At 40.1% G+C, this 19,436-nt stretch overlaps 1 protein-coding gene across 1 annotated transcript in view; it reads left to right on the plus strand.

Annotated features, from left to right (window-relative positions):
* The first annotated feature begins 2,377 nt into the window (after positions 1-2,377).
* The window catches only part of LOC146179183 (uncharacterized), a 47,274-nt gene continuing 30,215 nt past the window's right edge, over positions 2,378-19,436 (plus strand). The window contains exons 1-3 of the mRNA XM_084580140.1: positions 2,378-2,457; positions 4,876-4,919; positions 11,620-12,114. Coding sequence (XP_084436266.1) covers positions 2,378-2,457; positions 4,876-4,919; positions 11,620-12,114 — 619 coding nt within the window. The remainder of the gene's footprint in view (positions 2,458-4,875; positions 4,920-11,619; positions 12,115-19,436) is intronic.

Consider the following 19,436-nt stretch of genomic DNA (forward strand, 5'->3'; position numbering starts at 1 on the left):
TCAGAAAAATGAGCTGGCCCTTTAACGCACGCGTTTTATTTCGACGTTCATGTGACGCAGGCATGTGTAAACATATAAGTTACTGTCCCTGTCTTTTGCAGTTTCCTGTGCAGCATAGGACACAACTCTGTTGAATTAACCGTTTATGTGCGCCGAGCGCGGCTTATGAGTATGCAGTATGCATGAAAGAGAGCGTGCGTGATCTGCTATCACTGCCCCTTGGACCCCTCGAGGGGTGCTTGTGTAGTTTTTGCTACCTTTAAAAAAATAAAGGAGCCTTAGGAAATAGAACAAAACTTTGCAGAAATACTTTATTCTAGTCGGCTGCATGTGCCACTTTAGAAAGGGAACATACTAGATTTTTTATGAGTGGTAGTGCACATTTTGAACCCCAGAAGTGTATTGAGTTTGCACTTTCTTGCATTCATCTTGTATAGGATGGCAAGTGAAAGAATTGTTTTAAATACACAGGGTGTCCAAGCTAACTTTAACCTAGGGTTAAAAAATGGAACATATGGGGTAGGCCAGAGAAGCCACTTGTATACAGCTGCCAGCTATGTGGCACATCACAGGGAATTTTTATTTTGCAATTACTTCATTTGTAAGGAAGATAATTTTTCTAATTTGTTATCGTCTTTAGAGAACAAATTGATTTCTAAAATTGGAGAACACCTTCTAAAATACAAAAATATATCTCATGACGCGCAATCGCATTCCATGATTGAGCAGTTCTCAACCTGGATTCCAGTGAACGAAATTAGCTGCAGCCTTGGTATATTGGCTTTACAAACTCGTTACAGCAACAGGCCGATATGTCTGCAGTGGTTTCTTCGTCCGCTTGAGGCACTCGGCGCACATACATGACGGTGCAATTTGCAGATCAGCCTACCGCTGGGACTGGGCTGTCTAGTCACGGTCATAGCGCACTAATGCGTTGGTCACGGGATATTTTTTGTACTTCTTGGCCTTTCTTTAGAGCTCGGAAAAACTTTACACGTGAGGCTTTCTTTATTTGAAATAAATTAAATGGGGGTTTCAGAACGTGCTCTCCAACTTTGCAGATCACATTTATTGTCTAAAAGTAATACTTAGTATATCAGAACAATTATCTTAATTACTAATTATTTGATTGCAAAATAAAAATTGTCTACGGTGTGCCAGGTGGCTGGCAGCTATATACAAGTGGTTGCTGTGGCCTGTCTCAAATGTTTCTTTTAACCCTTGGCTAAAGTTACCTTGGTCACTCGGTATAGTATCTGGTTTTCAAATAGATTCAGTGCCCAGAAGCTGGCTCTGTATTGACAGATAGTCGTAAGTTTATTTTTTTTACTATGTTACAATTTAATGAAAGAATATTGGCTTACTGTTAGGGCTATGTTACAATTTAATGAAAGAATATTGGCTTACTGTTAGGGCTATGATATAGGGCGTGTAGTTTCTCCCCTGCACACTAAGCATTTATGAGCTTTTAATTTGGTGCGATAATTAGCTTTTCATTTAGGTAACAAGAGTAGGTCTTAAAAGAGCATAGACACCAAATTTTAGTGGTATTTTTCTTGTTGTTTATGGTACGTAAAACATTTCTGTATATCGATCCACTCGCAGTTTTTGCCTATGACTGTTCAATAACTTATAATAAAATTTTATTTTGTCACCAGTGCGAGTTTCAGCAGCTGAGAGATAGCTATGACGTCACAGTCAAGTATAGGTCACGTGTGGCATCACATAATAGCAAAATGATCGCTGGTTCTTCATATGTAGGCATTCCTGTTCTTGAGGCAGGCTGGCTTTATCACTGTAGGGAATTCAAACGACACAGGAACGATTATCTTGTCAGTTTTCATAGAGTTGCAGCGGAGCGCCAGTAGTAAATGTGCAACGTACAAGTCTTCCAGGACCAAACTGCACGTGCCCGGCTTGTGCCCCCGGCACGCGCCACTCGACTTTATTTTCTTCTGCTCTCAGGTGAGCCTTTATTACAGAGCCCCCAGTGATGCGTCAAGTGAATTGGGCCTGGGCCACTAGGCGCTGTTGAAGGTCACGGCTCTGTTGTTTCTGGGGGGGGGGGGGGGGGGGGGGGGCTCGGGGGGCTCGGGGGGCTCTGTTCCCATCCAGCAGGAGCCTCCAACATTTAGAAATTGAGTAATATCCTCATAAGTAGCAAGGTATTTATTAATATTGTCACGCATGCTGAAGCATGGTATATGTGCACGTTAGACATGTTTTATTCCTGTATGAATGGAGATGTTGGGCTCATATGCCTGACAGTTTTAATGTTTTAACGTAATGCGTATATCCAATGAGAACTGGATATACGCTTGTATCAACACCTGGCAGGGAAGTGACTTTGGTTCATAGTAGTTATATCTTATGCGCAATGGATAATGCCATGTTGAAGTGGCTGGGTGGTGTGAGGAACTTTCGGCTTTTCTCACTGGCTATCCACATAGATGTCAAGTAGCCTAATTGTGCTTGTGGAATGCTGAGAACAGCTGAACACAGCTGCTTGTAAAATTTGTTATCATTGCTGTTTCCATTCTTGCAACCATTGCAGCTGTTACCAGGAAACCGAAGAAGAGCACTTTCAAGAGGACACTGCCTGAAGACAATCTCGGCTTAACTAAGACTTGAAAGTCACAAGTTGTTTGGTTTGGTTTAGTTTATGGGGTTTAACGTCCCAAAGCGACTAAGGCTATGAGGGACGCCGTAGTGTAGGACTCCGGAAATTTCGACCACCTGGGGTTCTTTAACGTGCACTGACATCGCACAGCACACGAACGCCACTCCGTTTCGCCTCCATCGAAACGTAACCGCCGAGGTCGGGTTAGAACCCGGGTACTCCAGTACAGTGGTCGGGCGTCTTACCACTGCACCACCCCGGCGGGGGTAACAAGTTGTAGAAAAGCATTGCTGAAATTATTAATGCAACATTTGGTGTTTGTGGATATTGGAATTCTGGGGGGACTCTTTTGTCTGAGCCCCACTATACTTATGGGCTATGGCTAAGTGCTTTTCACTGAACAAGCTTTTTAGTGTATGGCTCTGTACCGTGTATACGAATGAACTTTGAGCAGTAGGCCTAATCTATCATGCTATCATGACCCTTTATTTGGGCCCTTTGTTCTCATTATTTTTTATGTCTAGTGCACGCAATAGGATTCCACACAATGAACATGCATGGAGGAATTTGTTTTGCTGTTACTGCTGCTGCAAATTCTTGCCAATGGTTAACATTTAGTTTGCCTATTCATTCCCTTAATTCTTTTCTCTAATTGAATTGCTCCTACAGCTTTTTTGTGCTAAATATTTATTCTGTGCTTATGCTCAAAAGAAAAAAAAAATTATTGTGTGACTGCCCTGATTTGTTATTGGTGAGAAAAGCAAAAGCCACTGCTTGTTGATCTGTTTATCATAATGAAACATTTGGTTTGGTCACTGCAATGTTGGGGTGTCTATATCCATTCCAGTAGTTCGATGCTATGTTAACTGTGAGGCAGAGCCAGAGCTCGATTGCTTTTTTTTCCTGCTGATGTGAACTTTTTCACATCAGAGCCTTGAAGGGCTTTCTTCATTATAGTGCATGCTTCTTTGCATCAGGAAAGTGAAACTCATTATTTATTGTATGCATTTGTGCTTGCCATGAGGTGCCAAAACGAAATTCTTAATTAGTTATGGCATCTTTTGAAGCAATAAACTCCTTGGAAGGCGTTTTTCACAGATCAGCATTATGAACACTTTGGAAATGAACAGGGCGATCCACATTTATTCGTATGCACATAAATGCCCATTTTATACACTCATTTGTAGATTCCGGAGATATCCCCTTTTTTTGCTAACTTTGTAATGGCACTGATTAGTCAGCTTGTCATATTGACTTCTATGTGTTGGCTTGAAATGCTTGCAAACACCAAATTATGGGCGACAATTAAGCTCCACGTTTAAGAGCGTGATGCGACAGTGTAGACTACCACCGGACATATAAAGCTTCCCTTTATCATTCCATAAAAAAATGCCGGCGAGACTGAAGGATAATGTGAAAGCAAGGTTTTGGCTGGCTGAATCTGATGCGACCCTCCCATATGAAAGGAGGGCCCTGAGTAGACAGTTCCTGGAAACACATGATGTCAGATAACCCTATGTCTTGCCAGTGCATGGCCATGTTGGCTGCCAGCGTCATGCTCAGGATTTTTCATTCATAACGCCGTTGATTTTCAGTGCATGGGGCCTTTACCGCTATCACGTTAAAATTTTTTAAATGGCAGTAGGAAAATTTTTGGCTAAGATAATGAATGTGCTGTCTTTGCTTCCTTTTCAGATTAAAGGAGAATCTTCAGCATTTTTAATCAGTTGGCACATTCGACCAATCTGTGGCTGCTTTTATGTCCAAGCCATTGTTATTTGCTCCCTCATTTGCAGCAATTCAGCTGGTTCACGGTTCCTGCATTATTTGCTGCGAGCATTACACTGCTACATTTTTATTTGATTGTGTTTTGCATGCTGCCCTACCAAATTCTTTTATCGCATGTATTTGCATAGCATATTTTCATTTTACTTTGTCGTATCAAATATAGCTCGTGCCATTTCATGCCTTACATGTCCAAGGGCTTTCAACTTGACTTCAATGGTTTCTTGTAGCCGTGCTTTATATCCCGGATGGGATATCATCCTAATTGTTATGTCTGTCAGAAATACTCTGTCTTTTACTTTGACACCAGGATGTGTCATATATTGACGGGCTCAATTTCTGATCACATGCTTGAGTAGTACAAAATGTGATTAAGACCTTTTTTTTATCATTCATACTCTTGCAGAGAACTGGGCCAGCTGTAATACAACTCTCGAATTAGTAAACACATGATCTCTCTTATTATGCAGGCTCGTCCACAACTTGGAGTCTGGATGGCTTACCACACAAGCAGGTATTGCCAGATGGAAGCCAACTATTCCTGTGTGCCAAGTGCAGCTATTCCACGATGCATCTCAGTAGATTCAAGCGACACCAGAGGACACATACTGGAGAGTGCCCATTTCGTTGCAGTGGTTGCTTAAAGAGCTTTGCAAGGAAGGATCAGCTGACAACACATTTTCGCATCCACACTGGGGAAATGCCTTACCATTGCAGTCATTGTAGCAAAAGTTTTACAAAGAAAGCAGACCTGAGCAAGCATCTTCGAGTCCATACTGGCGAGAAACCATACCAATGCAAACTATGCCCTATGGCTTTTAGTCTGAATTATAACCTAAAAAGGCATGTCCAAACTCACGAACGCAAAAAATGTCACTCTTGCTAAAAAGCATTTGCTTGCAAGAAAGGTGCGACATCCCACGAAAGGAAATAATGCATCCTTTCTTTAAAGCCGTAACATGTTCTCTCTGTATTTTCCAGTAACATGACAGTTTGTAGTTATGAAGCACACACAAAACTTATAATGTTAGGAAGATATTCACTCCTTAAAGCCTGTATTTTTTTTTTTTTTGCACTGAATTGACGTTTATTCTAAATCATAAAATAGCTGTGTCCGCACATCTGTTTTTACAAAATTCTTTCATTACATGCTTTACGTTCGTGAATTTTGATGCAGCTTTTTAAAGCGTTTTGGAGATTAAGTAACTGGTTATGGCTATTCACAAACATGCTTATTTCTCTGACTTGACCTATGCTTGGATCTAACAAGCCACTTGGCAGTGTGCAGTTATAGGCATAGCTTTTGAAGTGCGGCTGCAAAATATTCATCCATTCTGTCTTCATAATGGACCAAATTGTTTTCTTCAATATGAAAATAGACTTGTTTCGGGCTTGTCGACTTGAGGCACTTTGGTACAACTGCTAACTTTATCAGTCATTATTGTTTCAATTGCTTGGTTCAGTTTCTTGTAGCGGAATGACAAGTATACTTCTTTAAGGGCAATTTTCTTTTGATGTTTGTAATATTTGATTTTGCTATTCAAGGTTTGTAAGGTGTGACAAAGCACTTATTTCAATTTTATGGTCATGAGGTGTGGTGTGAAAGATGTGCTCTGGAAATAGGTGTGTGTTTCTGGCATGCGTTGGTGATTCATATTAAGTTAAGGGCACAGGATAAGCCATGCATTTTTGGCCATTTTAGGTGAGAATGCTCAGTAACCAAGAGATACCCCATTAATGTGTGCATCATTTTGTTTCCTACCTTTATGCACTTTCTAAATAACTAGCCATACATAAAAAAATTGAATAATAAGTTTTAATCAAATTGTAACATCTTGTAAGTTTTGACTTTGTAATTGAAAAATTCATTTCAATAACTGCTTCAAATTGTTTGATTCCAGTTCGGTAATGGCCAGCTGTTATGTGGATGGGTCAAAAAGAGTATCTGGCATCTATTTGAGACAGTACATGCATGAGAATGGTACCTTTATAATAAAAAAAGTTGTTTTGAGATAATTGAGCTCCAAGTGGAAAAAGAGGTTAAAAGCACTTTTTTATTTACACAAGAACTATCAAACATTGCCTTAATAGCTCCCAACTTCCTAGTCAGTGTCAAAATCGTTTCTGTGCTTTTCGACTTCTCGCTTCGCTTGCCGGGCTTGTGGGCTATCGTGCTGCGTGGTCTGCAAAATACATTCGTTTCCAGTCAGTTTCATTCAGCCACTTGATGGTGTTGCGGCCAGACTCAAATCCACGATACTTCAAGACTTTTTCTCTTTTACAATGCTTCCATCACAATGAAAAGACTGCAACCAGTGCTGTCATCTTAAGGTCTGAAGACTTACAAACATTCATTGGCACACATCCCTAAACCGCATGGTTGAATGACTCATCAGCATTTTGAGTTTGCCTATGAAGGCACTTCTCCAGGAGCACACCCTGTGATAGCTTCCTATGCATGGGTTTTGATTGCCTGCAAGACGGATTCAGGCAAACTCTCCTTGTGGACAAATGGTTCGACCTGTAACTGGTGTTGGTGGCGCAACACATATTTGGTGCCTTTGTCTTAAGTCCATGGCATGGGTCATTGTCTGTGGACGAAAAGTAGGAACATGTTGCCCAAGCAGCCTTCCGAAATCGTCTCAGTTTTGTACATTCCTTCTGATGGCAAGCCCGTAGTTGTTTGTAGTTTGTCTATGACTCCATCCATCAGTCAGCCTCAGCCAGAGTCTTTTTCTATCCGAGAGCTTTCCTGCTTTGTTTTTCTTCAGCCTCCATAATCTTGTGCCCATATTCAAAAACTTAGTTACCAGACCATTTCTTTATATGTCGCTAATTCCAGACAAGCCGTGAAATCTGGTGGGCAATCTTTTTCTAAAAATTCATGATAAACGTGGAGGGTATCTGAAAAGGAAGGGTGGTCGCTCACTACTTTGTTTCAAGAAGAGTGTGTTCCAAACCAAAATATATGACTTTCCAAGAAAACCGCAACCATGAAATATGTGTATAAAGGTGAATTTCTCAAATTCCAAAAGAAACAAAAATATATTTTAAAAATTTTTTATCTTAGTCTGTCCCTTTCAAATATTGTTGTTTCATGTTCTTCAACTCCTGTTTGCTGAAAATTGCAAACATGGCTACAAGCCCTGCTTTACGGAATCCAAGCATGCAGCACGGCACACACTTTTTTTCGCTTCTGGAAAATTTTCATTTTAGTGCATTGCTATTTTCGTTGGAGAAAATTTACCTCTTTTTAGTGGGCATGAGAATCTTCTGTTCACTTGTGTTGCATCAGTGTTACTTATCAAGCGCTGAAAAAGAAATTGATGTGGTATTGTCTTGCAGATCCATTTGAAATTGTTGACTTTGTATGAATCCTTGCATTGTGCTTTCGCTAATCTAGAGTATATTGTTTTCATTTCTTGTTCTTTTGTGCCTAAATAAAGCTGTAGTTGTTGACATGCTTCACATCACAGTAAATGCATGCTTATTGTATTGCCTGTCACTTTACCCGTGGTATACCTTTAAAAAGGTAGTAGCTCACAGCTTCAGGGTGTAGACCATAGGTGACAGTTGTTCCGAGTATACGAATGTAACAATCCCTGCACTTTGTTAATGACCATTTCTTTCGATTGGTGTGTGTACTGCTGATTGCAGTAAGGGCGGATATGAAATTTTAAGGCAGTAAAAAATTAAAAAAAATAATGAACTTTTAAAACTTAAAAGGTAATAAAGAATTTAAATACCAAAATCAAACACTGTGCAAATATTTTTTAGCATATAGAAGGCATTCTACAGTGTGTTAATTATTAGTTCTAAAAATTTAGTAAGGCTATCTGCAAATTTGAATTTTTAATTTTGTTCGGAAGCAGTGGCCACAATTCAACTCCTTCCGCAGTTATTGGGAGTCGCTTGCTCATTCTCCCAACTGCACTAACAATATGTTTTGAAGTGAAATTACCAATATAACATAAGTGGTGAAATCGACTTTGAAGGAGTGCTGATCTTGTAATGAATTGCTAAAGAGAATAGAGAATAGAATTTTTTTTTCATCTCAATTGTTTTCTTCTTGTAGCACAGCTTCCAGTTTTCTTTAGTTTTCGAAATTCTTGTGGTTTATGGGTGGCACATCTTATAGAAGGTGCCATCATAATTGAGTCTCCTGTAGGAGCTGCTCTAAAAGAGCTAAAGACTCAAGCCAGACTTAAATCAAGTAAAGTCCTGGCTACAGATTAATTTTTCCTTTTTCTTTCTTTTTTTCAGGTTAGAACAGAATCATAAAGCATTTTCTGTGGGTTAGATACATCCGCTAATCTTTGGCTTACACATGTCCACGTTACTGTTACTTGCTGCCACCTTAGCTGCAATTCAGCTGTTAAACTGTTTCTACGTTAACTGTTGTAAGCACTGCACTTTCACAAGCTCTTGCAATGGTGCCATGCCATTACGAGTTTGCATTTTACAGGACGCCCAAGCAGACATCCATTATACATGTTTAAATGTCATATTTGCATTTTACTCTTTCAATTAGTTATGGCTCTGCCATTTCACTGCAAACCTTTTGGGGCATTTAAGCTGCACCTCCATATTTTCTTGTGCATCTATTTCCACCAAAATGGCCACTCATGCTGAAAAACAAAAAGGCTGTGCATAACCTGTTATTTTTTTTTGGTTCTGTTTAAGCAATAAATAAAAATGTACGTCATGTTCATATGGCGTAATGCATGATTTAGTGACCAATTGCTCCGAATGCTGTGACTGCTTTTGCCCATTTTATGCTCATGGGGGCACCCATTCTTTGCTTTATTTTCTATGGAAATGGCACAAAATTGGTAGCTGCTATTTATCCTGCTGCGACTATTAGCTAATGCTAAGAGAATTCATGGTCATTATTTTCAGAGTGAAATGAAGGTGGGCACTTTTAAGTGAAATTGAATAATTTCAGCAATAAAATACCTCCTCTCCAAGATACCTGCTGGATGCCAGGATTCTAATTAAACAATGATGGAGTTTAGGCAGTGCTTGAATTTCAGGAAGCCCTATCTTCTCCATAGCAGCCATACCTATTTTGTCGGTTATGCATTTGTTTACCAGGTGAACTTCATAAACTTTTTCTACAGTGCTTTATTAGATTTTTGAAAGGCACTAAATTAATACCTCTGTTTATGTGACATCAAGCTAGCTGGTATCCGGTCTCTTAGTGTGGTGATAGTTATGAATTATAATGTTAACTCTGCTTCAACCACAGGACAGTCTATACATTTTAAATGCTGTGTTGATGTTCATTTTTAATCGAGTATACATTCTGCTGACTCTTTGTCTCAAAATTTACACATGTAGAAAGGAAGGAGTTCCCAAGTTTGGTTATGGCATGTAATTGCTCTCTACTCCTAATGGCATCAGCACCTTTTATCTCTCTTCCCTCCAGTTTTGAGAATCATGGATTTTGCCTTTTTCTTTGTTTTGCTATGCTTTTGTGTTGTATGTAAATGGATATGTAAAGAGTAATTGTTAGCATTGCATTTATTCTTGTGTGTTCAATTCCTATTTTTCTCTATGTATTAAATATCTATTATATAAATAATTATGTCTTGCAGGCACATATAGTTGCCTGACAGCTTACATTGGGTGTTGCATGTGGTCGTTTTGGAGAGTGCTGTGGGTTGTTACTTTGCAAGTATCATTTGTAAAGTGGCATATATCCCTCTAAATCACATTGATAACTTCACCCCATGAAGTGTTTCCGTACTTTTTGGTAGACCAATTTCCGTTTCTCTCTATGTAGTATTGTATGCATTATATAAATAATTGTGTCTTGCAGGTACTTATAGCTGCCAGACAGCTTACATTGGGTGTCGCATACGTTTGTTTTGGAGAGTGCTGTGTGTTTTTACTTTGCAAGTATCATTTGTAAAGTGGCATATATCCCTCTAAATCACATTGATAACTTCACCCCATGAAATGTTTCCGTACTTTTTGGTAGACCAATTTCCGTTTCTCTCTATGTAGTAAGTACGCATTATATAAATAATTGTGTCTTGCAGGCACGTATAGCTGCCAGACAGCTTACATTGGGTGTTGCTTATGGTTGTTTTGAAGAGTGCTGTGTGTTGTTACTGTGCAAGTATCATTTATTAAGTGGCATATATCCCTCCAAATTATATTGATAACTTCACCCCATGAAGTGTTTCTGTACTTTTTGGTAGACCAATTTCCATTTCTCTCTATGTAGTAAGTATGCATTATATAAATAATTGTGCTTTGCAGGCACTTATAGCTGCCAGACAGCTTATACAGTGGGTGTTGCATACGGTTGTTTTGGGGAGTGCTGTGTGTTGTTACTTTGCAAGTATCATTTATTAAGTGGCATATATCCCTCCAAATCACATTCGTAACTTCACCCATGAAGTGTTTCCGTACTTTTTGGTAGACCAATTTCCGTTTCTTTCTATGTATTAAATATTCGTTATATAAATAATAGTCTTGCAGGCACTTATAGCTGCCAGACAGCTTACATTGGGTGTTGCATATGGTTGTTTTGGAGAGTGCTGTGTGTTGTTACTTTACAAGTATGATTTGTAAAGTGGCATATATCCCTCTAAATCACATTGATAACTTCACCCCATAATTAAACAGCAAAACTTGGGAGCCTTTTTTGCAGAGTGTTTTTTTACTTTTTGGTAGAGCTACTGCAGCTACCAAACATTTGCTAGAACTAATTAATATTACATGTTCTTTGAACATCATACCTGCCATTGGGTTTGTATATAGGCCGTTGGATTGCAAAAGGGACCTTGAACTTCAAAATTAATTGTGAAATAACTGGTTACATTTTTTTGTATTCAATCAAGCATTCTAACATTAAGATGTGATAGGAATTGTGTGGTTTGCTGTTATTGCACATTTTTGCAAACAGAACCAATTACAAATTGTGCAGTGGCCAAATAATGTGTAGGTTTATACTCACCTGAAATTTCAGTCATGTTTTTTATGCTGGCTGGGATATCGTCCTTATGTTATGCTGGTCAGAAATACTGACACTTGCTTTGAGATCAAGATGGGTCAGAATTTGACGTTCAGTTTCAGGTCACATGTTTCAGTAGTGCAACATGTCATTAAGAGTTTTTTTATCATTCATGCTATCTTGCAGAGAACTGGGCGAGCTCTAACACAACTCTCGAATTAGTAAACACATGCTCTCTCTTATTATGCAGGATCGGCCACAACTTGGAGTCGGGATGGCTTACCACATCAACAGGTATTGCCAAAAGGAAGCCAACGATTCCAGTGTGCCAAGTGCAGCTTTTCCACGGTGCATCTCAGTAACTTCAGGCGACACCAGAGGACACATACTGGAGAGTGCCCATTTCGTTGCAGTGGTTGCTCCAAGAGCTTTGCAAGGAAGGATCAGCTGGCAACACATTTTCGCATCCACACTGGGGAGAGGCCTTACCCATGCAGTCACTGTAGTAAGAGCTTTGCAACCAAGGGAGTGCTAACAGAGCATCTTCGAATTCACACGGGTGACAGGCCTTACCAATGCAATCATTGTAGGAAGAGGTTTGCAGTGAAAAGGACCCTAGACAACCATCTTCGTTCCCATACAGGCGAAAAGCCATACCAATGCCAACTATGCCCTATGGCTTTCAGTCTGAATTCTAGCCTAAAAAGGCATGTCCAAACTCACAAACGCAAAAATTGTCACTCTTGCTAAAAGGCGTTTGCTTGCAAGAAAGGTATGCAATCTCATGAAAGAAAATAACACATCTACTCTTTGAAGGCATGACATATTCAGCGTGTATTTGCCAGCAGCATCACTGTTTATAGTTACGTAGCACGCACCGAACTTATAAAGATGGAAAGATATTTACTCCTTTAAGAAAGCCTGTATTCTTGTTTTGTTACACTTTGATATAGCGCTACATCTAACTCATCGGACAGCTGTTACCACACATCTGTTTGCACCAAATCCTTCGATTATGAATTCTGCATTTGTGAATTTTGATGCAGCTTATTTTAAAGCTATATGGAGAATTCAGTAACTGGATATGGCTATACACATACTAAGGTTCCTATTTCTCTTAGCTGACTTCAGCTTAGATCTACCAAGCCACATGGCAATGCCCATTTGTAGGCATAACTTTTGCAAGTGCAGCAACAAAAGAGACAACCTTTCTGTCTTCATAAATGAACCACATTGCCTTCTTCAAAATGACAAGAACTTGTTTCATCTTTGTCAACTCAAGGCGCATCGATATAACAAGTGCTTACTTTATCTCTCTGCATTAATTTCTTAATTTTGTAGTTTATTTGTAGTCGAATGACAAGCATATTTTGTTAAGGACATTGCTCTTCTAATGTTCCCTTAATTTGATATGGTCATTCAAGATGTGTAAGGTGTGACAAACCACTTAGTTGGAGAATTTCGATTTTCTGCTCATGAGGTGTGGTGTGAAGGAAGTGTTCTGGGCATGGATGTGTGTTTCTGCTGTGCATTGGGGATTTATGTTCATTTAGAATATTCCTGTGGTTCATGTCCTTCAACTCTTGTTTATTGACAACAGCGAAATTGTCTGCGGTGCCTGTCTTACAGAATCAAGGCAGGTAAAATGGCGCATGTGCTTTTTTGTTTTATTTCAGAAAATTTTATTTTAGTGCTTTGTGTGTTGATTTTTGTTCTACAGAATTTTTATTATTCTAGTGGGACATGAGAGTCTTCTGTTTGCATTTGTTGGATCATTTTACTTTTCAAGCATTGCAAAGAGAGTTCATTTGCAATTGTCTTGCAGGTCCATTTGAAATTGTTGACTTTGTATGACTCTTTTCATTCTGCTGTACTAATTACTGTTTGAGCAGTTATGAAGCTCTAAGGAAGAGAAAAATATTCTCACTCTGAGAATTTATTGAAAAACATGAAGTAAAAAGGGCTTGAATATCAAAGTGAAACATTGCAATAATTATTTTTCAGATTTAATGAAAATATTACTTTTGCTCATTTATTGAAAAAAAAAGAAACAGTGGCATAGATGTCTGCAGATTTCTTTTACTGCTGTTTAGAAGCTATGGCTATTCTGATTCTCTCAGTGGATATTATGAGTCTCATTTGTTCATTCTCCCAACTGCATTAACAAATGGCTTTTGAGGCTGCTTACTGAGGAATAAATGTGTGATGAAGTCCAGTTTGAGTGAGAGATGGTTATTTATTGTTGCTAAATATATAACATTTTTTCATTTCAGCCTTTCCCTACAGCATTACCAACAGTATCTGTTCGGTTGGTAATGCATGGGACTCATGGCAAAAGGGTGGTTTGAAATATCCTGGAAGGTGCACCATTCTTAACAAGGGGCTGCAGAGTCTCACATTCAAACCCAGGAAAATGACTGGTGGTATGGATGACCAAAATCAGTATCTGATCATTCGGAAAGCGATAGGTTGGCATGGTTGTGCAAAAAATCGTGTTTTATGTGTCTCGTAACCCACCTACAATAAATATTGCTTGAAAGTCTTGCCTGCTAGAGTGTGCATGCATAAATAATCACATATAGTTGTATGCCCTGGTGCCAGTATCAGATAGAAAGAATATTGATGCCACTGAAGCCACTCTAAATTTTGGAGTTTTAGTTGCTCATTTTGCACAGCTGTGCTTACCTATGTCCTCCCAATATATTGCAGCTGCAAATTGTATTTGAGATTGAAAAAAAAATTTATTTCCAGTAATTTACAGGAAATGGGCCTCGGGCGAAAAGCTACAGCAATAGCTTGAGAGATGCCCGAGGCCCAGTAATGGCAGAGCAACAGGACGTGTGACGTTAAGGCGAAGATATACATATATAACATGAAATTTTCGAAGCACAGAAAGAGCACATATATACAAATGAAACAGCAAGTTAAAAAACAGCACAGTAAATTAACGATCCTCAATAGTGTAACAGTATGCACGAAATATGGCAGAACGTAATGAAAATGAAGTGACTATTCTTGTAATAATGTTTAAGGCAAGGAACGGAAAGTACAGAGAGACAGTGCGGAATTGATAAAATATAGCTTAAAGTCCTTAATTGACGCGGTAAAGATGTTTGGGTTGTGTATGCTATAATGATTTAATATGCATGGTAAAGTAAAACGAAGGCTCTGGTTACCGTATAACGTCCTCGTTCGAGGAACGTCCCATATTTGTTTACTTCTGGTGTGAAAGGGTTTCTCGTAAGGCTTAAGTCCAGATATATTCTTCAAGAAGTCAGTTAAGCATTGAGGCGACAATTTAAGGCAGTGAAGTAGACGATACTCAAACATGGCATGCACACGATGAATCCTATATTTCGGAAATAATGTTTCTGTATGGGCAGTGTAGCATGCACCAGCGATCAGTCTAATTGCCTTCTTTTGGAGACCGAGTATGATGTTTAGATTTGTTTTGGATGTTGTACCCCAAACGAGGTGACAGTAGTTTATGTGAGATTGAATTAAAGCGTGATAAATAAGGAGCTTATGCTTTGAGGAAAATTCGTTGCGCAGTCTCGAGAGAAAACCAACAGATCTAGTGAGCTTGCTTTCAATATACATTATATGGTCAGACCACCTCATGCGAGAGTCGAATACAATACCGAGTGATTTGAACTTGTCTACAATTTCAATAATGTTATTTTCTAGATGCAGAGTACTGTTTACTGTAATATCCTGGCTAAGGGGACGAAAAAAGACTGCTTTGGTCTTGTTAGAGTTAACTACCAAACCATTAGCTGTGGACCATTTGTGGAGAGCACAAAGAACCAGATTTGCACTATTGATTAGTTCATCGGCAGAAGATCCTCTAAGAAAAAAACTTGTGTCGTCAGCGTACTGAATACAACTTGTATGATAAGCTATGCTCGGAAGGTCGTTAGCATATACATTAAAGAGGAACGGTCCAAGAAGGCTACCTTGCGGGACACCACATTCAATGAGAAGGGAGCTAGACTTATGATTATCGACCGAAACGACCTGCTGGCGCATGTTTAAATAAGAACGAATGAGTTGGAGGGAAAGACCACGGACACCATAGCTTTCAAGTTTACAGAGTAGTATTTCATGATTAAGAAGGTCGAAAGCTTTGGTAAAGTCGATGAAAATACCAAGGGTCAAACTTTTAGCTTCGATATTATTTAAAATAATTTCCTTTTGTAAGAGTAAAGCAGATTCCGTGGACTTGCCCTTTCGAAATCCAAACTGACTGGCATTTATTAAGGCATGTTTAGAAAAGAACCCATCGATTCTCTTGAGCATTACTTTTTCAAGAGCCTTTGAAAAAACAGGGAGAATAGAAATTGGCCTATAGTTTGTCATCTTGTTTCTATCGCCTCCTTTGAAAATAACAGTTACGTTTGCATATTTCATTCGTGCAGGAAAAATTCCTGATGTGAGCGACAAGTTAAAGATGTAGCTTAAGCATGGTGCTAAGAGATCCGAAACAAATTTAACTGGTTTAATTTGGAAGCCATCGAAATCGGTGCAACTTGTAGGTTTTAGGTTCATTATAACGCTAAAAACTTCCTCGCTGGTCGTTAAATGAAAAGCAAAAGTCTCTAAACCTGTATTTTGGAGATACCGAAGTGCTTCGACCGCGGAACCACTCGGTCTAAAGCTTGTGAAGAAGTCATTGAATTTTTCTGCCAGCAAAGAGCGGGAATAGGGCAAGCCATCGATCACAAGCTGACCTAAGTGCGTATTTTTATTCTTGTTTAGAAACGATTCATTTAAAAGTTTCCAAAATGCTTTCGGATCTTCCCTGCTAGTGAGGATACGCGATTGATAGGCATATTTAGATCTTCGCAGTTCGTTGGTTAACTTGTTGCGGTGTTTTTTGAAAGCTGTAAGGTGATCAGGGTTCCGAGTGGACATAAAGCGTTTGAAGAGCCTAGACTTATGATTCATCATTTTGACGTGTGTTGGAGTCACCCAAGGTTTATGGAGTTTTGTGTTTGATTTCTTTGTTTTCCAGGGAAAACACTTATTGTAAATGTCTTTCAAAGTACTTAAAAAGAGCTCATAAGATTCATCAACGGAAGAACAGGCAAAAACACAGTTCCAATCTGCAACGCGTACAGATTCGCGAAATCGGGCAAGTGTCGCATCAGTTATACATTGATAAGCAAAACTATTTGGTTGTGCGTAACTTGGTGAGCAGCTATGTGGCATGGATACGAAAATGGCACTGTGGTCACTAAGGTCACAAGCAATAGTACCGGCAGAAATGACGGGGGAGACAATGTCTACTATAAAAAGGTCAATTGTACTGATTGACGTCGTTGTTATCCTTGTGGGTGTAGTGATAAGATTTGTAAAACCATTGGAAGCAATTGTGCGATTCAATTAGCGATTTATACTAGAAGGTGCAAGTGTATTAATGTTCAGGTCACCACCAATAATAGTAGAGTATTGGACTTCAGCGGCAAAATCGAGAAATTTGTCGAGATGTGTTAAGAACTTATCTGGGTCACCTGACGGCGGCCTGTAAACGACAGAAACCATTTTGTCCGCAGTCTTCAGCGCGAGCATTTCACAGTCAGGAGTCATTATAGAGAACTCAGGTAAAACTTCGCTATGAAGGCCACTGTTCTTTACGTAAATGGCAACACCCCCTCCACGAGAAGGGCGATTCAGGAAACAAGGATCATAGCCGGGAAGTTTCACCAAGTCAGCATCGCATACGGCCCATGTTTCAGTTAGCAGAATTGCATCAAAATTGTGCTGCAGACTGTCAACAAAATATGAAAAGTCATCAAACTTGTTACGCAGAGACCGGACATTAATATGTAAGGCAGAGAAATTATTTAGGTCGAGGCAACCGTTTACTTTATGGGGAAGTAGTAATTCGTGATACTCCATATTTAGTTTTCAGTTTACGGTGAGTTATTGGGCTAGCAGAGCAAGATCACTCTCTGACCGAATGGCAAAGGCGGAGTCCCCTTCCTTCCTCCTGACCAATATTTTGCCATTGACATGCCAAGCAAATTTGAAGCCAAATCGTTTCGCCTGCTCTTTCACGATTCCAAGGAGGTCTCGCGAATACTTGGTCATGTTCTCTTTGACAAAGACAGAGCTGTCTACATCATGGAAGGCGCTCCTTTTGGCGAACCATTTGTCCCTTAGTTCCTGACGAGAAAATCGGACAAGAATGATGGGAGTTCTGTCCTTTTTCGCGGGCAGTCTATGCACGGTCATGACATCCTGTTGCAGTAGTGGTTCAAGAGAAACCTCGGCCCCCACTTCATTAATTTTAGCCAGTAGGTCTTCCTGTTCGCTCTGAATAACACCATGAAATTCCAGGTTTAAATGCCGACTACGCCATTCCAGGTCATTGACACTAGACTTGATCTCGGTCAAATCAGACCCAGCACAGTTGCTTTCCAGCACTGCAACTCGAACTTTGAGCTCTTTGGTTTCCTTTTCTTGGGCATCGAGTCGTTCTTGGAACTTGTCGAACTCACCCGAAAGCAAGTCAATTGCCTTTTCGATTCCGTCCACTTTTTCAGGGAGGCAAAGGAGAGAGCTAAGCTTTCTGTTTATGTCTAACAGAATTGTAGGCATATTAACTTCTGCCTGGTCGGCTTTCCCTGTGATAGCGCCATTACTTGCATTCGGTCTGCAAGACCCACACTTCCATGTTTTTCTAAACGATTCTCGTTTCCCCTTGAGGGTTTCATCAGTCACACCCGAGCAAGCGCCCGAGTGGAAGGAAAAGTCGCACGCGCAGCATGTCAGTTGTGAGTGCTCTTCAGACAGCACTCCTCTACACGCGCAACAACGGGACATGTCAAAAACTAGACCGGTAAAAGCAGAAATGCATCAACAAGAATTTTTGTTTCTTTGGCAGCAGCGGCAGGTTTGGACTGAAGGTATAAGAACACGAGCTGCCGCTGCTGCCAAATGCGAGGAAAAAACGCCCACAGTAGACGAAGCCGATAAGGCAAAGATGTGTCGCCGCTGTCGCCCAGGAATGCCACGAATGGTGGAGAAGCTTCTTGTTGCGTGAAGAAAGGCGCCAACTTCAAAACGGCAGTCCCGAAGTAGCAGCCTCCAGAACAGCGCACGTCCAAGGGGCACACCGATGCAAAGGCCAGGAAAGCGGCAGCAACACGAACTGGGAAATCACAGAGGAGCGTTAGGCGAGTTGCGTCACACGAGCTGCCGCTGCTGCCAAATGCGAGGAAAAAACGCCCACAGTAGACGAAGCCGATAAGGCAAAGATGTGTCGCCGCTGTCGCCCAGGAATGCCACGAATGGTGGAGAAGCTTCTTGTTGCGTGAAGAAAGGCGCCAACTTCAAAACGGCAGTCCCGAAGTAGCAGCCTCCAGAACAGCGCACGTCCAAGGGGCACACCGATGCAAAGGCCCGATGCTTTGGAGGTCTGCAGTTGTGTATTGGACCTGCAAAGTAATTCTGTTAGAGGTCTCTCATGATTTTTGGACTTCTATAAGCTGTTAATGCATATTTTGTGAGAATTGAATGGATCAGAGGGCACATAGCTCCTCACTGCAATTAGTGTTTTAGTGATTTACAATGCAACTGGGTTTGGTATTTAAGTTCTTTTGTCATCTGTCATGCTAATGAGAGATTCATTCTAGCTTTGAAGTGCATTATCCTTTATTTGATGACTGCAATTATCACAATGACATGCTAATGAGAGATTGATTCAAGCTTTGAAGGGCATGATTCTCTTTCAGGACGGTGGTTATCACAATGTTTCAAAATTTCTCAAACAAGGGGTTCTCCACTGAAAGTTTTGAGAGATGGACAAAATTTGACCACCATGAGGAGGAGGTGGAAAAGTGTGATAATGTAAACTGAAAAATGACAACAAAGCAGACGTCTAGGGCGAAAAAGCAGGAGCAAAGGTGGCAATGCACCTTTTATTTTCGGACTCATATTCAGTGTGTGCTAAGATTCCAAACTGTTAGTTGATTTTGCCTGCATCGACGCCTCACTACCACCAGAGTGCACGAGGTTTATGTTGGTCCTGCTTGAAGGCAACATTCTGCGGCATTGCACTAT

Source organism: Amblyomma maculatum, chromosome 9 (assembly GCF_055883805.1).
Source record: "Amblyomma maculatum isolate TAMU_Amacu chromosome 9, ASM5588380v1, whole genome shotgun sequence".
In the NCBI taxonomy this organism is placed as follows: domain Eukaryota; kingdom Metazoa; phylum Arthropoda; class Arachnida; order Ixodida; family Ixodidae; genus Amblyomma; species Amblyomma maculatum.